We start from the raw sequence: 23609 nt of genomic DNA on the forward strand, positions 1-23609 counted from the left end.
TTCAAACAGGTGCCAGTAACACAGGTAACGAGTGGAGGACAGAGGAGCCTCTTAAAGAAGTTACAGGTCTGTGAGAGCCAGAAATCTTGCTTGTCAATAAATTCATTTAAAATCCTACAATGAGATTTTCTGGATTTCTTTTCTCATTTTGTTTCTCATAGTTGAAGTGTACCAATGATGAAAATTACAGGCCTCTCTCATCTTTTTAAGTGGGAGAACTTGCACAATTGGTGGCTGACTAAATACTTTTTTGCCCCACTGTATTTCACTCATTAAAATGCAAATCAATTTATAAAAATATTTACATGTTTTTCTGGATTTTATTTGTGTTATTCTGTCTCTCACTGTTCAAATAAAATTAAAATGATAGACTGATAATTTTTGGTCAGTAGGCTAACTTACAAAATCAGCAGGGGATAAAATAATTTTTTCCCTCACTGTATTATTCTTGTTCAATAAATCTTTGCATATAAAACGCTAGAATCTCAAATTCTTTTAACTTTAAGAACCATTTCAAAAATATATCTGCAGTATTTCAACTTGTATGCGTGAAGGCTATTGTGTTCTCCATCGCTGCCCATTCAAACAACCCCCCATTTCATCAGGTTTTTTGAAACATGGTTAATTCAAACAAAGATCTGTTTGTACTACCTAGTGAGACCATGCTGCGAAACACTTCCGAGATTGAATGTTGTTTTTAAAGACAGAGCACATTTGTCTTTCTATTGGTTTTCAGTATTATCATTCATATCTTCTGTATGAAGATTGGTAAAACCAAGGGTTTTTAACTGTGTTACACCATCCTTTGAGGGGTCAGATCATACGTAAATATCTTTGCTGATCACTGATGTACATGTAGTACAGAGTAGTGTAATCTGTTTAATGTGTATTGCTGTGGTTGAAAGAAGCTTTCAAAAACTCATTAAGAAAAGGACAACATTTTGAATGAAGAGAAGCTTTATACCAGCATATTGAAAACCCAGGTAGTACTTCTCAGTGTATTTACAAAACATAACACAAGGTAAAAAAAAAAAGGAATGAAAGGGAAAGAAATTTAACACATTACAAATGTAATCAAACATAACCAAAATGTGGAATAATTAACAACTGTGGAAAGTTCAAATTTACAAATGCATCTTTCAGTATTTACACTTGTGACTTTAACATTAAAACAAAGCTCTCTAATGGTGTCTTCTAGGCCAGGGGTTCTCAAACTGTGGGTAGAGGGCATAGGTCCAACATATATACACAAACACAAAATGTAAATTAGAAAAATATATAAGAAATAGCACTATAATTACCAATGACAAGAACAACATTTCCAATGGACTTTGGCCAAGAAAACCATGGAATACATTTATTGGGAGTAAAAACAATTTCTATATCAAAAATGATATTATTATAACCAATAACAACAACAACAACATATTAAATAGGCTTTGGCCAAGTGATCCGTGGAATTGCTTGGTGTAATAAAAAACAATATAAAATTATTAATTAACAGTTTTGTAAGGGCCTTGAAAGTTCACAGGATTATTGATCATTCATAAATTCATTGTGATATAAACTTTATCTATGCCTCATAACAACATAAGTAGGATTGCAGGAATTTAACATTAAAATTGCTAAATGTTATATCCATTCCCTTTAACATGCTCCTTTCAAAGACTTCATTCATTCAAACTGCTTAACTCACCGCAGTTGTTTCTCAATTATTTGGGGGTCCCTGATGAATCCCTGATTAGTCTCAAAATGTGTCCATGGCCCCAAAGTATGAGAACCCCTGCCATAGGTGATCTTCCTCCTCTCTTTCTATCCCTCCATTTGTTAGAATAGAAATTAAACTGGGTCAGATTTGTGATTTTTGCAGGTAGAGCAATGGAAGGGAAACAAAAATTCCAAATCCATGTGATTGTAATTAATATCATAATCTAACATGGGTTAAGGATTGGGATGATTAAAACAATACAAAACACTACTATTTTACTTCCACACATACTCTCCAAAATACATTAAAATCACAGTTTGTCCGGATGACAAGAATAAATAAAAACAAAATGTTTTAACTGCATGTTTTTAAGAACACCTTCACACAAATATCCCTACAACCATTGTCAACCATTGTCAACAATTGCTGCCCTTTCTGGCTCCTTTTTAATTCATTTTACGATCTTCATCAAACAAAAGAAACATCATAGACATTGCATCTTTTGAAAAGGTAGAAAACCTGAAAACAGACAAACAACTTATATTTTCTTTGTTCTCTCCATCTTAGATGTGTAATCATTAGATTGCTGAATTTGTATTTGTTTAGATGTTGATGCTTTTGGTCAAGACACTGAATAGATATGAGAAACAAACATTACTCCCAGGAATGGATACCATGTTAAATCTTACCATGCTCTCCGATCAGTACACTTACAACTTACATTGTAATGCAACAAGCAGGAGTACATTCTCAAACCATTCAAAACATAAGAAAATCCAACAACCAGCCAACAAACCAATCAACCAAATCAAACAACCGAACAAATCAGACAATAATGGAACCAACTAATCAAATCAAACTTCCAACCAAATCAACAAACCAATCCATCAACCAACAAATCAACTGACCAAGCAACCAATGAAAACTGAATCCTTAGCCCATACCTGTCCTGTATAATATCAGAATTTATGGCTCATATCTAAGTCTCTCATTCTTACTCATTTCCTCTCTCTCTTTCTCTCTGTGCAGTAAACAGAGCATATAAGATATGCGTATACAGATGAAAGTTTAATGATTGATGAATGTTCACTAGGACCAACATTTCTAACACTGAAGCTGTTGCCCCTGGTTGTATATCCAATGAGACTGCATTATACCATTACACAGGCTTTTTCCCAGGTTCCTGTATATCATACGAGACTCCAGTGGCCTTCTCAATATCATTCTTCCAAGCATAGACAGTGGATGCCATGTCCATCAAAAAAGATTCATGACAGTAGGTTGGGTGCAATCCCCTCAGATTCCTTTACATTTGAGGGATATAAGTCTTTTCCACAAGATAGTGGAGCATGGTATATATTTCAGTGTTAGCAAATGGATAGTGTTGACACTGACATTCATTTATTAATATACAGAGATTTGTATTCCTTGGTTTGTTCAAATTTACATTTTTCTCTTGTGGCAGGAGTTGATGAACAAAGTAAAAGGTCACATGTGAAGAAGAGGAAACAGAATATAAGAACAGGACAAACACAGATTGTGAGACAAAAACAAAGAGACAGACAAAGAGAGGAAGAAAGACACAGAGAGAAAGAGAGAGGGAGGTCCAAAGGGAGAACGAGGCCTGGGTCCACTGTCCTGGTAGGGAGGGCACAGAGAGGAAGAGCCACTGGGCTTAGATGACATCACATCCTGTCTGTGCTTTCCACAGATCCACACAACTGACTGAGCAATGGGTGGAGCCTTCACACACTCATGGTCATGTTTGGAGAATACTATGGAGAGTCAGAGAGATAGAGTGAGAGAGTTATAGAAAGAATGTAGCTAAACATTCATCTTTTCTAATGGTATGAACAAGCAGGCAGACACATTAAAATGCTCCAACACATACGTATGCCCATGATCAGATTCCTGAAGCATTGTGTCGGTATGTGTTGGAGCATGGGGCATTATCATTTATCAACACTGTGAATAAAAACCCGTTTTAACCAGGAAACAACTTTCATTAACCAGGAAAAGTCAAATTAGATAACTTTTGTTGACCAGTGATTGCAACCTTGCCTGTCTATTCCAGAATGCAGATGGTAGATCATTTATTTAACAGTGTTGATTTTTCTGTCACCCCCCGGCTTGTAAGGATTATAAATGTTGATTGGCCTGTGGCAGTAAACCGCTCCCACATCCCATTCTATTTAACCAGGAAAACACTTTTGGTGAGCAAGTAACCTAACCTATGGGATTTATTGTGAAAGGTTGCTTCTTAATCTATGAATAAAGGTTCAATAATTGGCATGTACAGTAGACATCTTTCATTTCTGCATGGTTTCCCACAACAACATCATTCAGAGAAGATACAGTAGAAAGGCTAAAGAACATTTTAAAAGTTACAGGGGAAAAAATTCCTACTGCAAAAATGTGTGTTGCTGGCACTTTAAATAACCTCTGAGGGTGGTTGGACTCACGCTCTCGTTCTGAAAGGGGTTGAGAAAGTTCCCTCCCATCTCTCCATCCTCTCTCGGGGTCCCAGGCTGATTACTCATACTTAGATTACCAGGGGAGTTCTAATCAGGACCACCACACAACACAATGATCATCTATCTTACATCTATCCAGCACTCTAGACATACTGCATGATATACAGTAGGGCAGGTGAACTATAAATGGCATATATATGGAATATTTTAACCCTACACAACTGCAGAGAAATATCTCCAAAAACACTAGTCTTATAACTGTCCTATCAAAAAGACATACTGTATAGGAGAATGACTTGTCTTACCTTGGGCAGGCTATCCATGTCCCCAGACCCTGGGTGGTTGGAAGAGCAACGGTGACAAAATAAAGGGCATTAGCACTATATAGTACCAGCTTCAAAACACTACTATTGAATATTGAGTTATGTACATTCAAATGGTGTATGTGTCTGTCTGCGTGTGTGTGTACAGTGAGGGAAAAAAAAATATGATGCCCTGCTGATTTTGTACATGGGCCCACTGACAAAGAAATTATCAGTCTATAATTTTAATGGTAGGTTTATTTGAACAGTTAGAGACAGAATAACACAAAAAAAAATCCAGAAAAACTAACGTTCAGCTCCCTCCACAGATTTTCTATGGGATTAAGGTATGGAGACGGGCTAGGCCACTCCAGGACCTTAATGTGCTTCTTCTTGAGCCACTCCTTTCTTGCCTTGGCTGTGTGTTTTGGGTCATTGTCATGCTGGAATACCCATCCACGACCCATTTTCAATGCCCTGGCTAAGGGAAGGAGGTTCTCACCCAAGATTTGACGGTACATGGCCCTGTCCATCGTCCCTTTGATGAAGTTGTCGTGTCCTCTTAGCAGAAAAACACCCCCAAAGCATAATGTTTCCACCTCCATGTTTGATGGTGGTGAAGGGGTTCTTGGGGTCATTGGCAGCATTCCTCCTCCAAACACAGCAAGTTAGGTTGAAGCCAAAGAGCTTGATTTTGGTCTCATCTGACCACAACACTTTCACCCAGTTCTCTGAATCATTCAGATGTTCATTGGCAAACTTCAGACGGGCCTGTACATGTGCTTTCTTGAGCAGGGTGACCTTGCAGACAGTGCAGGATTTCAGTCCTTCACGGCATAGTGTTACCAATTGTTTTCTTGGTGACTATGGTCCCAACTGTCTTAAGATCATTGACAAGATCCTCCCGTGTAGTTCTGGGCTGATTCCTCACCGTTCTCATGATCATTGCAACTCCATTCCACTAATCTTGCATGGAGTCCCAGACCGAGGGAGACTGACAGTCCATTTGCGAATAATGGCACCAGCTGTTGTCACCTTCTCACCAAGCTGCTTGGCAATGTTCTTGTAGCCCATTCCAGCCTTGTGTATGTCTACAATCTTGTCCCTGACATCCTTGGACAGCTCTTTGGTCTTGGGCATGGTGGAGAGTTTTGAATCAGATTGATTGATTGCTTCTGTGGACAGGTGTGTTTTATAGAGGTAACAAGCTGAAATTAGGAGCACTCCCTTTAAGAGCACTCCCTTTATTCAGCTCGTTACCTGTATAAAAGACACCTGGAAGCCAGAAATCTTTCTGATTGAGAGGGATCGAATACTTATTTCACTCATTAAAGACAAAACATCCTGGTTACTGTTGATGCAAATCGATTTATAACATTTTTAACATGCATTTTTCTGGATTTCTTTGTTTTTATTCTGTCTCTCACTCAAAAAAAACTACCATTAAAATTATAGACTGATCATTTCTTTGTCAGTGGGCAAAACGTACAAAATCAGCAGGGGATCAAATATTATTTTCCCTCACTGTGTGTGTGTGTGTGTATGCACAGACATGGACCTGTGTTTAGCTGTTACCTAGAGACCCATTCATGTGATGTGGCTCCATTCCTGCCATCCCTCCCATTGGACCATCTGTGTTTGGACCCATTGGGAACTGAGAAACAAAAGCACACACACAGAAATACAGTAATACACGTAGATTGATATACATACAAATTATCCTAACATCCCTAAAACTAAATCACCCTAAAACAAACCCTAACCTCCAAACTCTAATTTTAACCTGAAATCTATGGCTTGGGTTCAAATCTTGCTTACTGCTGTTTCAGCAAAAGCTCGCTTCTCTATCTTTCCTCACCTCCTCACCCTCACCCTGCCTGGTAAGGCCTATAGGACAGACCTGAGTTCTGGCCAATTGTACGTTTCACCTGAAACCTCATCCCTACTGGCTAAAAAAATTCGACCAGAGTCGTCAAGGCACTGCCAGTCTCCAAAACGTTCCAAACCATGCTATACCGCCAGCAAAAGCTTCACGTATGAATGTATAGATTATATCCCTTGCAATCCTGGCAAATTAAGCAATGAAAACAACAATGTCAAGCAACAAGTTGTCCTAGTGGGGATCACCTGAAAGAGTTTTGTGATTGGATTTTGTCAGGTTTACTATCTCTGTGGAAATGTGGGTCCCTATATGTACAAATAGGCCTATATTTCTCTCTCTCTCTCTCACACACACACACACACACACACACACACACACACACACACACACTATACACAAACAATTATAATGACTGTTGAGTTGTCTTACATTTGGCCTGTTTCCACCAGGGGGGACTGTGTTGATCATGGTGTACATGTTGTCACCGGAGTTAGTTGAGTCTGACAGGAAACAGAGTATGCACTACTGATACAGTATAATAGACACAGACTAACAGACACAGGCACACGCACTCACGCATACACAAACACACTCACACAAACCCATGCATACTCTCAGACAGCAGGCGACCAACTTCAGGTACAGTCACATCAGGCCAGACATAGACAGATCAAATTCGCTAATCAGTTTGTGTCACTGTAAATATGCCTCGGTCCTGTCTGAACTCCCAGACCAGCCCATTCAACACACTCTGTGACAAAGACCACACACACACACACACAGACAGAGAGACAGATGCTACCTGCTGGACTGGGCATTATTGGAGTACCAGGTGGTCCCCCTCCTCCTGGTGGACCCTAGAGTGAGTGTTGATAATGGGGAGATTAATGCCTCCTTCATAGCACAGTTAGCCTAGCAGCCTGCCCTATCCCATCGGTTTTCACCAAAGACGACTGAAATCCATGCAGAAAACATGAATATAAGCTTTTGTGGTCAGGCAGCCTGCAAAGATACATCCCAGCCATTAGCCACCGACATCACAAAACTTACCTAGAAGGATGATACAATACAACAGAGATAAAGACAACGCACAGCCCTGTAACTGACAGACAACAACATACAACCAACTTCCAGTCACGTACCACATAACTCCCAGGAGATGCAGAGGAATAGGGGATCTACAGAGAGAGAGAAAATATTTGTCTAATTCAAATACTTTCTTCAGGAAATATATGTTTGTTTTATGAATTCCTGTATTTCTGTGTCATTACTGTGGTATACATGTATTTAGTAATGGGTCTTGTTGCACGTGTCACTTGAAAGGGGAAATTCACCCTGGGGGACTCTTAGGTGATTTGTCAGTGAGATTTGTTTCACACATAATTGACCGGAAATAGTGCTGGAATGGGATTTTATTGCACTAAAACATACACTCCAGTGAGCCAGAACGTGTAATGAAGGAGGACCGAAATCAGAAAAACAAATGTAGTCTTTCCTCTGACTACAACTCTGTTGGACGGTACATCCCTCCCCAACCCTTCAGCGGGGTATGAAAACATCCCAATAGACTCAGACGGGCCACTTTACATTACACAATTACTCATCATTATGACTGAACATGACTTACATGTTGATATTGAACAATATACTGTGTGTCTGTGTCTGAAACAGAGTTTCTTCCTGATGATATCCAGGTGAAACAAATTAAAATACATATTGAAGAATGTATTTACTAATTGCATTTGGACCACAAGAAAGTCATCAGGACCAAGACAGCAAATAAGTAAATTCTATTGATTTGTGCCTTGCTTCTAACTAAAAGAACAGTGGCTGTGGGAATTAACTTACTGCTTTCGTTTGGCTAGGTTAAGAAGCCAACTATTGAGATCTGTAGCTAGCAATCTTTACTTCATAACATACACTGATTTAACAGGTTTTATGAAGATTGGTTTGATCCTTGCTTGTTGTAAATAATGTATGTGGGAATTAACTATTGAGACTACTGTTGTTGAAATGACAAGCTGGTAACATTTGCATGCTAACCATGCTTGATAAATAAGGTTATGTCTTTAAACAGCTTCAATGCAGTTACTTTGTTGTCATTCCAACATAACATAACTACATATTTAGTAGAACAAACAGTGGCATCTTTACATAGCTAACATTCAGATTTAGTGGAAAGTTCGGAAAGCATGAATTTGTCAAAATGAAATTGTCATTGGAAAAATATATTTCTAATTGTAAACGTGCATTAATGTTCATGTTTTTGCCAACTGTAGCTGGATAACTGTGAAGGAATAGCAAAGAAATATGTACAAAACAGTGCTTACAGTACAGTTGCCCATTATGCAATCTGCTAAGCAAAAGGCTGGATACAGGCACTTTTCTGTGTTTGTTTGTAATGACTACAGCCAGGCACAGTACAACACATGCGTATGATCAATGTTGGTGTTTCAAAAATAATTATTGTTATGTTTTTATTTCATGTCTTCTGGGATCATATTTTCTGATCACCATTTTGTTAGGTTGGTGGCATCTAGGTTAGCTACGAATGCTGGGACTTATGGTATTTTTTTAAAGATGAAAAGAGTAAAACTAGTAATTAATAAGTAGGTGAACTATGTCTTGGTGGATATGTTACTTTAAGTCTGTCTTGGTGGATATGTTACTTTAAGTCTGTCTTGGTGGATATGTTACTTTAAGTCTGTCTTGGTGGATATGTTACTTTAAGTATGTCTTGGTGGATATGTTACTTTAAGTCTGTCTTGGTGGATATGTTACTTTAAGTATGTCTTGGTGGATATGTTACTTTAAGTCTGTCTTGGTGGATATGTTACTTTAAGTCTGTCTTGGTGGATATATTACTTTAAGTCTGTCTTGGTGGATATGTTACTTTAGGTATGTCTTGGTGGATATGTTACTTTAAGTTTGTTTTGGTGGATATGCTGCTTTAAGTGTCTTTGTGGATATATAACTTAAGCCTGCCTTGATACTCACCGAGTTGGCATTTGGAGGATTTGGCCACGGTCTACCACCACCAGGGCCCCTAGAGGGCACAAGCACGCACACACAGACACACACAAACACAGACACACATACATCAGCTTGCTGAGTTCTTACACAGTCAATCTTTTTTGTTCTAATTCCCATCAGCAGTACTGGCAGGAACATATTCGAAGCCAGAGAAACAAAGAGAGGACAGATCTTTGTTTCAGTCTCTCCCGCGAGTGCCAAAAAACCTGGTACATTCTAGATAATCAGCTGTGAAGTTAGTGAATTATGTGAAGTTCGGGTTTTTGTTGTGCTTTTTATATTGAATCATTACGTAACCACATCCATGGGGATGAAGTGTAAAATGATAATGTGCAGTGTATATTTGCAGCGCCGTGCCTGTTCATTCTGTGTGCGTGTGTGGGTGTATTTTTATGTGGGTGTTTGTGTGCGCATCTGTCTGTATTGCTGTAACACAGACAGTTCAGTTCCTTACATTTTTGGCCCTGACAAAAACATGAATTACCACAGGAGATACTAAAACACTTCTACTTCAGCTTCTCTCTTTTCCCAGGGAGTGTTCTCCAATAGGTCGAGATTATCTGGTCGTTGTGGTAATGGCACAGACACAGTTGGTAATTTCAGCAAAGTGGGTATTTTCTCTCTTCCCTCTCACTCACCTATGTCCATCTCTTTCTTTAACCCCAGGAACTCTTTGACACCTCCTAGCTTCTTAATCCTCCACCTCCTCCCCCTTTATCTCGCCACTCTGTGGATGACTTTGTCAAGCACTTGAATAGGTTGAACTCATTAACTCAGCCTATTGAGTCCACTGGTCCCCCACACATAACTACTAAAATCACCTATTCCTCCCTGCTCTCTGCAGAATAAATCCTGTAACTTGCCCGACAACCTGCCTCTTCAACCCCTCACTTCCATCTGTTTCTCCTTACCACATCGCTTGACCAACACCTGACCATGACACCAAAAAAGAAAATTGCTATCCCTTCTTTCTTTCATTTCCAAAATACTTCTTTTACCAAATATTATCTCTCAGAATGATCTCCTTGACCTTAACTGTCATGCTTTAAATGGGTCACTTTACCTTACCTGATCTCATCTCAAAACCCTTTCATTCTCTACAAACAACCAAGCGAAGAATTGCTCCTGCACGTCCATGTGAGACAAGCCTCATACACCTTACCTCACACAGGAAATGGAGCAGGTCCTAATTAAGAAAATGTATATCTCATTTATACTACTGCAACTCAAACCCCTTCAACAATTCTCCCATGTCTCCCAGTCCTGCACACATCTCACTGCCTCCCAACAGAAGCTTGTTTCCATTAAAAGACCTTGGTGTTTTCCCACAGAGCAGCCTGGGAAACTGCCCCTACCTCCCTTCAGGCAAAGCAGAAACTTTACATCCCTACCCAATCTCTTCATAATGCCTAGGATTGCAGCATCCAGTAAGTCCAGTCAAAACGATTCTCTCACCCCAATAGTGGACCCAGCTTCCCTTTGAAGTTAGGACAGCAGAGTCCCTCCTCATATTCCTAAAACATCTGAAACCCTCCCTTTTCAAAAATAATCTGAAATTAGTTGTTTTATGTTTGAACTGCCTCCGCTCATAATTATTTCCCTGAGTAAAATGTCCTTTTATATTGGGATGTGAGGTTGTCCCACACAGTGTTTTTTTTACATGAATGCACTAACTGTGTACATTATTATAAAGCACATTTTTATAAGAGTGCTCACATGTTCATTGCAGGCATCCCAGGCCCAACCAGCGCATTTAGAGGAGGTCTCATCCCTCCACCATAGTTCTGAAAGACAGAAAGGGCAAATGTCAGACTTTAGTAAACCAATACAGGTTTCTATAGATGGTAAGTAGAAATCACATATAAAAACACATAAATACACATATTCATTTTCAAACACAACCAAAAACACTCATGTGACTGGAGTTCTTATTTCAGACCTGGAGATTTCATCCAATAACATACCTGCGGTCCCAGAGGGACCATCCCCCTAGGCGGAGTCATTCGCTGCATGGGTCCTCCCATATTCGGATGACCTGAAAAAGCATCCATGCTTTAGTGCAAGTTGTTTGGTACAGGTCCTCCGATGAAATGTACACATATCTGTACACACCTTGCTGTCGTGTTGGGTCCATTCCGCTAGGTAGCATAGGCTGATTACCAGGGACCCCCATCGCCTAGAACCAAAATCATCATCATCATCATCACAGAATTTAACACAATGTCACTAACATACTACATTAAATATGAGGAGCAACATGTATATTAAACCAGGACAAGATGAATAAAGCATAAAGAGCAGCAGATGAATGGAGTAAAAGGATACAAAAAAGGCTTATAGATAAACAATTAAACACACAATCAGAAATGAACTGTATGCTACAGTTTCAGGTTCATGTATTGCAAAAACATTGGTAAATGGAAATGTGATTGAATTACCCTCTGTGAGCATGGTAGTGTTATTGTAAGGTTGCTGATAAGAGGATGAAATAAGGTAACCTCCTCCTAAACACCAAATTACTTTTTAGTGTTCAAATTGCATTTGTAACCAGTTTATTATTGGAAACAGGCACCTCAGATATTTGTGGTATATGGCCAATATGCCAAGGCCTGATTCAATGTAGTGTTGTGCATAAGCCCTTAGCTGTGATATATTTGTCATATAACACACCATGTTGTGTTGTGCACAAGCCCTTAGCTGTGATATATTTGGCACAAAACACACCATGTTGTGTTGTGCATACAATGGATATAAAAAGTCTACACACCCTCGTGAAAATGCATGGTTTTTGTGATGTAAAAGAATGAGACAAAGATAAATCATGTTAGAACGTTTTACACTATTAATGTGACCTATTATGTGAACAATTAAATTGAAAACCTAACTGAAATCGTTGTGGGGGAATTATAAAAACCTTACAATAACCTGGTTGCATAAGTGTGCACACCCTCTTATAACTGGGGATATGCCTGTGTTCAAAATTAACCAATCACATTCAAACTCATGCTAAAGAGAAGTCATTACACACCTGCCATCATTTAAAGTGACTGTGATTAATCACAAATAAAGTTCAGCTGTTCTAGTAGGACTTTCCTGATATTTTTTTAGTTGCATCTCAGAGCAAAAGCCATGGTCCGCAGAGAGCTTCCAAAGCATCAGAGGGATCTCATTGTTGAAAGATATCATTCAGGCGAAGGGTGCAAAATAATTTCTAAAGCATTAGATATACTATGGAACACAGTGAAGACAGTCATCATCAAGTGGAGAAATTATGGCACAACAGAGACATTACCAAGAACGTCCCTCCAAAATTTATGAAAAGACTAGAAGAAAACTGGTTAGGGATGCTTCCAAGAGGCCTACAGCAATATTAAAGGAACTGCAGGAATTTCTGGCAAGTACTGGCTGTGTGCTACATGTGACAACAATCTCCTGTATTCTTCATATAAATGGGCTATGGGTTAGGGTGGCAAGACGGAAGCCTTTTCTTACAAAGAAAAATATCCAAGCCCGGCTGAAGTTTGCAAAAACAAACATCAAGTCCCCCAAAAGCACATGTTATGGTCTGATGAAACCAAGGTTGAACATTTGGCCATCATTCCAAAAGGTATGTTTGGCGCAAAAACAACACTGCACATCACCCAAAGAACACCATACCCACAGTGAAGCATGGTGGTGGCAGCATCATGCTTTGAGGCTGTTTTTCTTCAGCTGGAACCGGGGCCTTAGTCAGGGTGGACGGAATTATGAACAGTTCCAAATACCAGGCAATTTTGGCACAAAACCTTCAGGCATCTGTTTGAAAGATGAAGATGAAGTTCACCTTTCAGCACGACAATACCCCAAAGCACACATTCAAATCCACAAAAGCGTGGTTTCACCAGAAGAAGATTCATGTTTTGGAATGGCCCAGCCAGAGCCTAGACTTGAATCCAATTGAACACCTGTGGGGTGATCTGAAGAGGGCTGTGCACAGGAGATGTCCTCGCAATCTGACAGATTTGGAGCGCTTTTGCAAAGAAGAGTGGGCAAATATTGCCACGTCAAGATGTGCCATGCTAATAGACTCCTACCAAAAAAGACTGAGTGCTGTAATAAAATCAAAAGGTGCTTCCACATAGTATTAGTTTAAGGGTGTGCACACTTACGCAACCAGGTTATTGTGAGTTTTTTGTTTTTTATTTTTCCCCCTCAAAGATTTCAGTTTGTTTTTCAATTGAATTGTTCACGTTATAGGTCACATTAAAGTTGGAAAAAGTTCTGACATGATTTATCTTTGTCTCATTCTTTTACATCACAAGAACCTGGTGTTTGTAGACTTTTTATACCTACTGTAAACCCTTAACTGTGATATATTTGTCATATAACACACCATGTTGTGTTGTGCATAAGCCCTTAACTGTGATATATTTGTCATATACCACACCCCCCTGGGGTGCAGATGTTTCTTAAGTAGGGCTTCAGTTTATCATCAGTGATCTTACCTGATTGGGTATTCTGAGGGGGGGTCTGGGTCCACCAGGGTAACGAGGTGACATGAACGACTGTGAAGGTGCACACACAATCACACACACACACACACACACACACAGGTTGAGGAAGGGGTAGGGTGTAAAGGTAGATACCATTAGGGAGAGACAAAGTAATGATGTTACAAATGTTACTAAACATGTGTTTCCATTCCTACTGTGTGTGTCTGAGTATCCAAGGTCCACACAATGCAGACTGAACTGTTCCGTGAAGGTTGGGGGTCAATTTCCATCTGAACCAAAGCCACCCATTGAGCTGAGCTACACTTAAGCAGTCCCCATAACATACCACTAGCAGGCAGTGTTTGACTATAAGTTGACATCCTGCCCCCCCCCCACCGCTCCATGCTTTCCTCTGTTTGGATCCAAATATACGTACATCGACAGAGATGATCATGGTAAAAAGAGAATAGCAAGATCAAAGACATACATGTATATGGATGAATGACTCATACGAATGAATGAATATATTATAGCAATTATTTGTAATAATATATTTAGAGTACTGACGTTAGTAAAGGAAAAAGTCATTAAATGTCAATCAATATTGATAATAGAGTCTGTGTGTATGTGTGTCTATCAGTGATTGCCACGCTGTTTGGTTGTTAACTCAGTGCTAAACAAGCATGTATGGCCTCTGGAATAATCTCTGGGAAAAAAACTGAAACTGATGAGTCTTAGATCCTGATTGGCCTTGACAAGAATTCCTCTTCAAAGACTCCAAGCAAAGAATTATCCATTTTCAGAAGGGGTGTGGGTCTGTTCTGTCTGAAGTTGTAGTTTTTTAAAAGCTGATTTGAAAACTGTCCGTGAAGGCTATTGATCTCAGTGTCAGAACTGTCTACTAGGTTTTGACTGTTAATGACATTTAATCAATACACTCACTGCCAACTGTCTAATATTGGACAGAAATACTGACTGACTGAGAAAGGAAGTTTGTTGTATACACACACACACACACACACACACACATACCCTCAGGTTCAGTGCACAAACACAGATACACACACACATTCAGGTCCAGTGCACCAACACAGATACACACACACATTCAGGTCCAGTGCACCAACACAGATACACACACACACTCAGGTCCAGTGCACCAACACAGATACACACACACACACTCAGGTCCAGTGCACCAACATAGATACACTCAGGTCCAGTGCACCAACACAGATACACTCAGGTCCAGTGCACCAACACAGATACACTCAGGTCCAGTGCACCAACACAGATACACTCAGGCCCAGTGCACCAACACAGATACACTCAGGTCCAGTGCACCAACACAGATACACTCAGGTCCAGTGCACCAACACAGATACACTCAGGTCCAGTGCACCAACACAGATACACTCAGGTCCAGTGCACCAACACAGATACACTCAGGTCCAGTGCACCAACATAGATACACTCAGGTCCGGTGCACCAACATAGATACACACACACACACACACACACTCTGTGCACTAATACAGACACACACACACACACACACACAAACACACTACAGACGCTGTGTGACAGGTTCATGTATTGTTGAAACATTCACAAAAGGAAAGAAGATTGAGTTAGTCTCCGTAAACCTGATAAGAGTCGTGTCCCATTGACAAGACCATTAAACACAGCTTTAACACTCAAAATATTTAACACAGCCTCTCCATAAAAACAATTTAAAACAGCTTCTCTACCAAGACCATTAAACACAGCTTCTCCACTAAAACCATTACCACAGCTTCTCCACTAAAACCATTACCACAGCTTCTCCACCAAAACCATTTCCATTACCACAGCTTCTCTACCAAAACCATTTAAAATAGCTTTTCCACCATGACCATTTAATACAGATTTTCCACCATGTTTGTAGTGGAGGTCTATGGAGAGATGGCCACTATACCACTATGTAGCAAGGATCAGTCCATTTCAATCTGGAAAATTCAGCACAAGTTTTCAATTCCCCAATAAACTCCTCGAGCCGTACCTTTCCACAGCTTCCAGCCTCCCACTCAAAACCAAAACTCTTAGAAACCCAATAAACTGAACCACAGTGTATGGCATACAGACGAGCAAAAGAGACAGAGATGGAAGAACAGAGAGACAGTCAGAGACAGAAGGAGGGAGAAACAGAAGACAGGAGGAGGGAGAGACAGAAGACAGGAGGAGGGAGAGACAGAAGACAGGAGGAGGGATAGACAGTAGAGACAGACAAACAGAGAGACAGAGAGAGACAGAGAGGAAAACAAAGACAGGAAGAACTGAGAGACAGTCAGAAACAGAAGGAGGGAGAGTCAGTGGAGAAAAACAAAGACAGGATGGACAGAGAAAGACAGACAGAAGAGAGACAGAGGGAGATTGAGCTGTTGGATAATGTGTTCTGCTGGTTGTAATCTGTAGTTGCTAATCTGGTGGCTGACCTTTCTGTGTCTCCCATACACATACACACGTACGCACGCACACACATATACCCCAGTAACAAAAGAGGAAGTGTATGGCCAACACCATGATGCCATCCTAAATACTTCGCTGCGGCCCACTAAGACACAGCTCAGGGAAGAACCGGTTCTGTTTATGAATTCAACAATGTGTGTGTGTACCTGGAAGAATCCTGGAGGTACGGGTCCCACTGGCATCCCCTCTCCTGGGGGAATGTTCCCAAGGACAGGACTGGGGGCAGCTGCGGCACTCTGGAAGACAGCGTCAGAACGGTTGGATCACATGGGCGGTGTTTAAGCGAGTCAGGAAACACGCCTATCTAACAATGCTCAAAGACATCTCACTATGAGGACACCAGTGCTGCTTGTCCATATCCCAAAATCTGTTGTTATACAGGACCCCCCCCACCCCCATACCATCTCCATCCTGTCTGTGTTTCTGTCCTGGCACCGTGGCATGCCGGACACCAAGGTTATTTTTACTCCTTATTTTGTTTCCCCTTAGACGGGCGGCATAGGCACATCTAACCACTCGCTCAGACCGCTTCCTCTGCTGTTGTACAAACTCCACAACATTACCAAGCCCCAACGCTGCCCCAGAGGTAATGGGCAAACAGGCGGGCAGAGAGGGAGGGAGGCAGGCAGGGAGGCGGGCAGGGAGGCAGCGGGCAGGGAGATGAGACACTTTTAAGGTTCATAGACACAGGAAGCAAGATGCTGGTGGTCCACTAACAGGTTGTCAGACCCTGTGGCGATACTCACTCCTCCAACAAACATTACAATTCCACAGCATTTAAGTCTTAGCAACAGAGAGCGCAGAAGTAATGACTCTTCGAAAATCAACTGTTTACAATCCTATAAACATTCTGGCAAATGCATTTTCTTGCTTTTTCTCCCCCACCCCCCAGAAATTCAACAAATCTCGCAACCTACCCAACATCCTGGCCTGTACCAGAGCCCACTAAGAAGGCTAGCGAAAATGTATATAACATTGTTACAAGGAATATAGGGAACAAATTCAATTTAAGTGATTGTACAAATAACAGCAATTTCTTCTCAACATGTTTGAATAACCTATATGTTGTTTTGGGCTATACAATTTATTTCAGGTACATTCAGATCACAAGGAATTAATGCTAATATTGATACCAGGACTTGGTTGGGATTTGTGCCACACATGCTGAAAGATCAGCATTCGGAAACAATGCCCAACAACACAGAATAATAGTCGCTGTGAAAATGTTTCTATATACTGCCAGCAGGGTAAAAAAATAAATATATATATAAATATGTAATTAGGATAGATTATCCCTTTCAACATATGAAGGTGTGGATGGATGGCTCGGTGGTGGAGAACATTGTTCAGGAACGGTGTTTCAAATAAAGTGTGTGAAAGACTGGGGGTTCGCAAAACTACACACTGGTAGTGCTACGGTTGTTTTCATGCTTTTCACTCCGAAGGTCTGCTGAGTCTGTCTTCTTGGAGGCAGGGAGAGAGAGACGGAAAGCATGAGAGATGCCTAGAGGTAGGGAGAGCAACAGGGAGCGATAGCAAGAGAAACTGAGAAATAACATGAGACCGGGAGAGAGAGAGGGAGAAAGAGAAAGCAGAAAGATGGGTGAAAGAGAAAGAAAGAGGGAAAGAGAAAGGGAGATATTGTTTTTACAATATTATTATCCTACTAGTACCTCTGCACTAAAATCGCATTACAAAATGCTAAGTATTGTCATATCAGCATCCGAGTATGGTGGTAATATTGCATAGTGAAGACCCTGGCAAGAGAAAGAGTGTAAGAGGGTGGGAATAAATATTTACCTAACCTGCTGACGAAGCAGCCCTTTTCATATAAAGCAACAAGAAAAACATTATCCAGATATTCCCTAGCCCTCAGCACAGTCTCTCCAGAAACCATCTCCCAGCCTCAACACAGTCTCTACACAAATCATCACCCAGTCCCTGGCCTCTCAACACAGTCTCTACACAAACCATCACCCAGTCCCTGGCCTCTCAACACAGGCTCTACACAAACCATCACCCAGTCCCTGGCCTCTCAACACAGCCTCTACACAAACCATCACCCAGTCTCAACACAGTCTCTACACAAACCATCACCCAGTCCCTGGCCTCTCAACACAGCCTCTACACAAACCATCTCCCAGCCTCAACACAGTCTCTACACAAACCACCCCCCAGTCCCTGGCCTCTCAACACATTCTCTACACAAACCATCACCCAGTCCCTGGCCTCTCAACACAGGCTCTACACAAACCATCCCCCAGTCTCAACACAGTCTCTACACAAACCATCACCCAGTCCCTGGCCTCTCAACACAGCCTCTACACAAACCATCACCCAGTCTCAACACAGTCTCTACACAAACCATCACCCAGTCCCTGGCCTCTCAACACAGCCTCTACACAAACCATCTCCCAGCCTCAACACAGTCTCTACACAAACCACCCCCCAGTCCCTGGCCTCTCAACACATTCTCTACACAAGCCATCCCCCAGTCTCAACACAGTCTCTACACAAACCATCACCCAGCCTCAACACAGTCTCTATTCAAACCATCCCCCAGTCCCTGAACCACAACACAGTCTCTGCACTACCATATTTATTTATAAAATTAAAAATTTAATTTACTTTACTGCAATTCACATATTATATCAAAGCAGTATTTATTAACTATTTTTATTTTGAAATGCATTTCGTAAGAATTGTACTCTATAAATAAATTTGATTAGATTTTATCTCCAAGCCCCTGCTCTCAACAAAGTCTCAACACTACCATCTCCCATCCCCTGGCCTCAACATACAACACAGTCTTTACACTACCATGCCCCAGCCTCAACACAGTCTCTAGACTACCATTCCACCCCATGGCCTCACCACTGTCTCTACACTACCATTTCCCAGTCCCTGAACACACATCTCAAAACTGCCAGTTGAAACATCAGTGATGTTTTTGTTTTTTTTTGTTTTTTCAGATGTACAAATCCCTAACGAAACAAAAATATTCACTCCCTTGGACTTTTCCACATTTTATTGTGCTGCAACATTTAATTAAAATGTATTCAATCAGGAGTTTTTGCAGTGAAAAACAAAATATACAAATTCATTATAAATATAAAAAAATAAAATAATTGATTGTATTCAGCCCCTTACTATGAATCCTGAATTTGATGTCGTGCAACCAAATGTCTTCAGAAGTCCCATAATTAGTTGAATGGAGTCATCTGTATGTAATCAAGGTGTTTCACATGATTTCTGGACCGTCCCACATTTGGTTAGTTCAATTCGAAAGAACATTCAAAGCACATCCAGAGTAAGGTTCTTCAAAAACCCCAATCATGGGTAAGATATAAAAGAAATCTGAGGCATTGAATATCCCCTGGAGTACAGTAAAGTCCATTATTAAGACACAGAGAGAATGGCACAGCTCCAGAACAGGTTGTCCTCAAAAACAGAATATCGAGACAAGAAGGGCACAAATCAGGGAGGCCACCAAGAAGACTGTGGTGTCTCTAAAGGAGATAGTCTCCCAGGGCCGAGCTGGGAGACACTGTGTATACTCCAACAGCCTGGGTGCTTCACGAAAGTGGCCTTCATGGAAGTGGTAAAAAGAAACCATTTGCTGGAAAGAAATCACATCAAATCTCAGCTAGGACTTGCCAGAAAGCATATTTGAGAATATGCTTTCTGGCACTTTCTGAAACACTGGACTTTCTGACGGAAGGACCTCCAGCTGTGAGATATAGCAACAACACCATTTCCTCTGTGAGTCAAAAACCCAAACGAGTGTCCTCAACTCGGGTTTTACACCCTGTCAGCCCAGGACTGCGTGGCTCTGCACAACACCAATTCCACCACCAGGTTTGCTGACGACACTTTGGTTGCAAGGCCTGATAACAATGTCTACAAGGAGGAGGTAAGAAAACGGGCATTGTGGTGCCAGGATAACAGCCTCTCCCTCCACGTCAGCAGAATACGTTGTCGGTATAAGGAAGCATAGGAGGGAACGTGCCCAACCCGCATCAACCAAGCTTTAGTGGAGTCAGATGTTTGAATTTCCTCTGTGATCACAAGACTTTGAACATCAACGCCACCAAACGCTGTCGAAAAGGCGCAACAGTGGCTCAACTCCCCAAGGAAACTGAAAAACACAATGCATGGACCTTCGACGGAATCCTGATTGACTGCATCACAGTTTGGTATGGGAACTGCTCCGAAGACCTCCACAGACAACACGGTCTCACTGTGAATTTGCACATAAATGCACAAAAAGTTATGTTGAGGGTTGTGTGTGTTTAGGGCGTTTTTGGGACACCCAAAAAACCACTAAAATCCCCATACAACTTACACATTGACCCACAGGTTTCCAACACACCGGGTTTCATGGTTAAATACTAACATCCCTGTTGGTCTGGTCTGAAGTAGTGCAAACTGCCATAATAGGGAATACGATACAGACACTATTTAATGTTAGGTAGAACGTCTACCTCAACATAATGGATCTGTCATGATATAACGGGAGGCATAGATAATGAGCAGCATTCAGAGAAGGAGGGACATTTGGTCCACACACTTCACTGTTCATTCAGAGGAGGGACATTTGGTCCACACACTTCACTGTTCATTCAGAGGAGGGACATTTGGTCCACACACTTCACTGTTCATTCAGAGGAGGGACATTTGGTCCACACACTTCACTGTTCATTCAGAGAAGGAGGGACATTTGGTCCACACACTTCACTGTTCATTCAGAGAAGGAGGGACATTTGGTCCACACACTTCACTGTTCATTCAGAGAAGGAGGGACATTTGGTCCACACACTTCACTCTTCATTCAGAGAAGGAGGGACATTTGGTCCACACACTTCACTGTTCATTCAGAGAAGGAGGGACATTTGGTCCACACACTTCACTCTTCATTCAGAGAAGGAGGGACATTTGGTCCACACACTTCACTGTTCATTTCAAAACCAAAGTGTGGAGCTCTTCATAATAGGCTTGATTATCCTCATGATCATCTTCTTTTTTATCACATGGACCAAGAATTTAATTATGCCAGATTAGGTTCTAGGTATCTCAGAGATTACATTTACACATATCAAATGCCTGCCTGCCCAGAATATAGTCCAACATTTCCTATACCTCTGTATATAACCATCTACATTATATCTACATTACAGTCTTTCTAACTATACTTCTAATACTTGTATGTATAGTTATTCTTTTAAATATGTTGCACTGTTCTGTGTAATTGCATTCTTTGTTCCTATGCTTGTGTGTCTGTGTGTGTGTGTCTTTAACTGTGTGTGTGTGTGTGTCAATAAACAGTGGTGTTCTCAGGAGTATTGCACCACTGGGAGGGAAGAACTCATGTCTGCTGATTACAGAAGAGACTGAAGAGACTCAGAGACGTGAGTGGAATCCCAACAGGCACAGTCGTCTCTGTCTGTTTACCAATGCTGACTCACTGTCTCACTGTGTCTCTGTCTCCAACACAGCACAACTGTCTCACTGTGTCTCTGTCTCTGACACAGCCCAACTGTCTCAGTGTCTCTGACTCCAACACAGCCCAACTGTCTCACTGTGTCTCTGTCTCCAACACGGCACAAATGTCTCACTGTGTCTCCGTCTCCAACACAGTCCAACTGTCTCATTCTGTCATTATATCCTACACAGCCAACTGTCTCTATTTATCTATATAATACACATTACAAATCTCTCATGAATTAGTTTGATCTAACTGTATTCCTCATGTAGGCCTCCATAAGGTCTGTTTGGGTTTGTGAACAGATCCCATAGCTAGCTGGACTCTCTTCTCTATGTTAATCTCTCAGTAGCTTAAAGCTTGGGCATGCAAAGTTTAAATATTACTATAATTTAGCTGGATTTGGATAATTAGTGGGTATTGTCCTAATTCATCTCTGCATGCATAATTTGAGGTTTTGCATTGTGCACTCAAAAAACTTTTGCAAAGTACGGCATGCAGAATATCAACAGGGTGTTTGTATAATTCATTTACCAAAGTGGACCCCAGACCTCACAACCATAGAGGGCAATGGATTTTATAACTGACTGTAGTTAACCTACACAAACATGCCCCAATCCCTGATCCTAATTGGGATGGTGAGTTTTATGTTATTTTTGATGGTCTAGAAGGCCATTCGTGCCATGTCTGTTAGCTCATTTACAACCCAGTTGAAGAATGTCATTATTTCTTTGCTTTAGTGAAACACTGTTTTTTAATCAATATTAATTTATTAATTCAAATCATGAGAAGACCTTGCTTTTGTTTTGTTTAATTGTCAGTTATGCTGTGCAGGATGTATACATGGCCTGTTGTGTGGTAAGGTAAAATTGGCACATTTATAATTACTGGGGTCAAATTTATCTCAGCTTTTTAGGATTTTGGTTCCAAAACATTGGGGGAGATACCAGAGCAAAGGATAACATTGAAGGGTTTAAAATGGCTTTATATTTGTGATTGCTGCTATAATTTTGTTTAGTACACCATCAACACTGCAGGCATTTATGTGTTGAAAGATTTTTGTTTAATGTGATTGGAGAATCCAGTGGATTTTTTTGATAGTTGTTAACAGCTGATCAAAATTTTGCATTTGATTCTCTTTCTTATTTTTTGTCATACGTAGAAGTAGTTTATCCATTTTGGAAAGCTAGAATCTTGTGTTGCTTATTTAGTGTTTTCCAATTTTCAAAGATGTTGTTTGATTCTATTGACTGTTCAATCACAATATCTCTTTTCTGACATGCAGTTCCCTAATCATATTATTTGTGTTTTTTTGTATTGTTTTTGTTTTTGTATTTTTTAGGTTTTTACATTCCTTGTGGAACAATTTCTCATTGTTCTTCATTTGATTACCTCTTCGGCTTAGATTCTTTTTCAATATTAAATTGTAGCTGGTCGAATATCCCATTCAGGTTTCCTACAGCTAAGTGTATAACTTCACAGCAGCAGAGAAACTATTTCTTCAGGGAGTTGTGTAGTAGGGATTACATTTTCTCTGTTGTGATCATTTCTTTAGTTATTGAAAGATTTTTCTGTTTTGATACATTTAATAATAAATGATGGAGTCTGTGACCTCTGCTAGTTTGGTGGACGGGACTACCAGTTTCTGTACCCCAGATGGCAACCAGTGAGTTTCTCTCCTTCATATAATTTCTTGTGTAGGATGAGAATATCTATGTTTCCAACCTTACTGCTAAAGTCTGTGTTTA

The 23609-nt window shown here is 40.7% G+C and overlaps 1 protein-coding gene across 2 annotated transcripts in view; it reads right to left on the reverse strand.

Annotated features, from left to right (window-relative positions):
* Window positions 1-942: 942 nt before the first annotated feature.
* The window catches only part of si:ch211-130m23.3 (LisH and SSDP domain-containing protein), a 79583-nt gene continuing 56916 nt past the window's right edge, over window positions 943-23609 (reverse strand). The window contains exons 5-17 of one of the 2 annotated variants that reach the window (XM_010876480.5): window positions 16526-16615; window positions 13884-13943; window positions 11512-11575; window positions 11364-11434; window positions 11116-11183; window positions 9364-9412; window positions 7509-7544; window positions 7169-7223; window positions 6796-6866; window positions 6060-6138; window positions 4488-4516; window positions 4149-4269; window positions 943-3483 (exon numbers count right to left, since the gene is read on the reverse strand). In XM_010876480.5, the coding sequence (XP_010874782.1) occupies window positions 3197-3483; window positions 4149-4269; window positions 4488-4516; window positions 6060-6138; window positions 6796-6866; window positions 7169-7223; window positions 7509-7544; window positions 9364-9412; window positions 11116-11183; window positions 11364-11434; window positions 11512-11575; window positions 13884-13943; window positions 16526-16615 (1080 nt within the window). In that variant the 3' untranslated portion in view covers window positions 943-3196. The remainder of the gene's footprint in view (window positions 3484-4148; window positions 4270-4487; window positions 4517-6059; window positions 6139-6795; window positions 6867-7168; window positions 7224-7508; window positions 7545-9363; window positions 9413-11115; window positions 11184-11363; window positions 11435-11511; window positions 11576-13883; window positions 13944-16525; window positions 16616-23609) is intronic. The other variant, XM_010876482.4, reaches the window with a different exon arrangement.

The sequence above is a fragment of the Esox lucius genome, chromosome 13 (assembly GCF_011004845.1).
Source record: "Esox lucius isolate fEsoLuc1 chromosome 13, fEsoLuc1.pri, whole genome shotgun sequence".
NCBI lineage: Eukaryota > Metazoa > Chordata > Actinopteri > Esociformes > Esocidae > Esox > Esox lucius.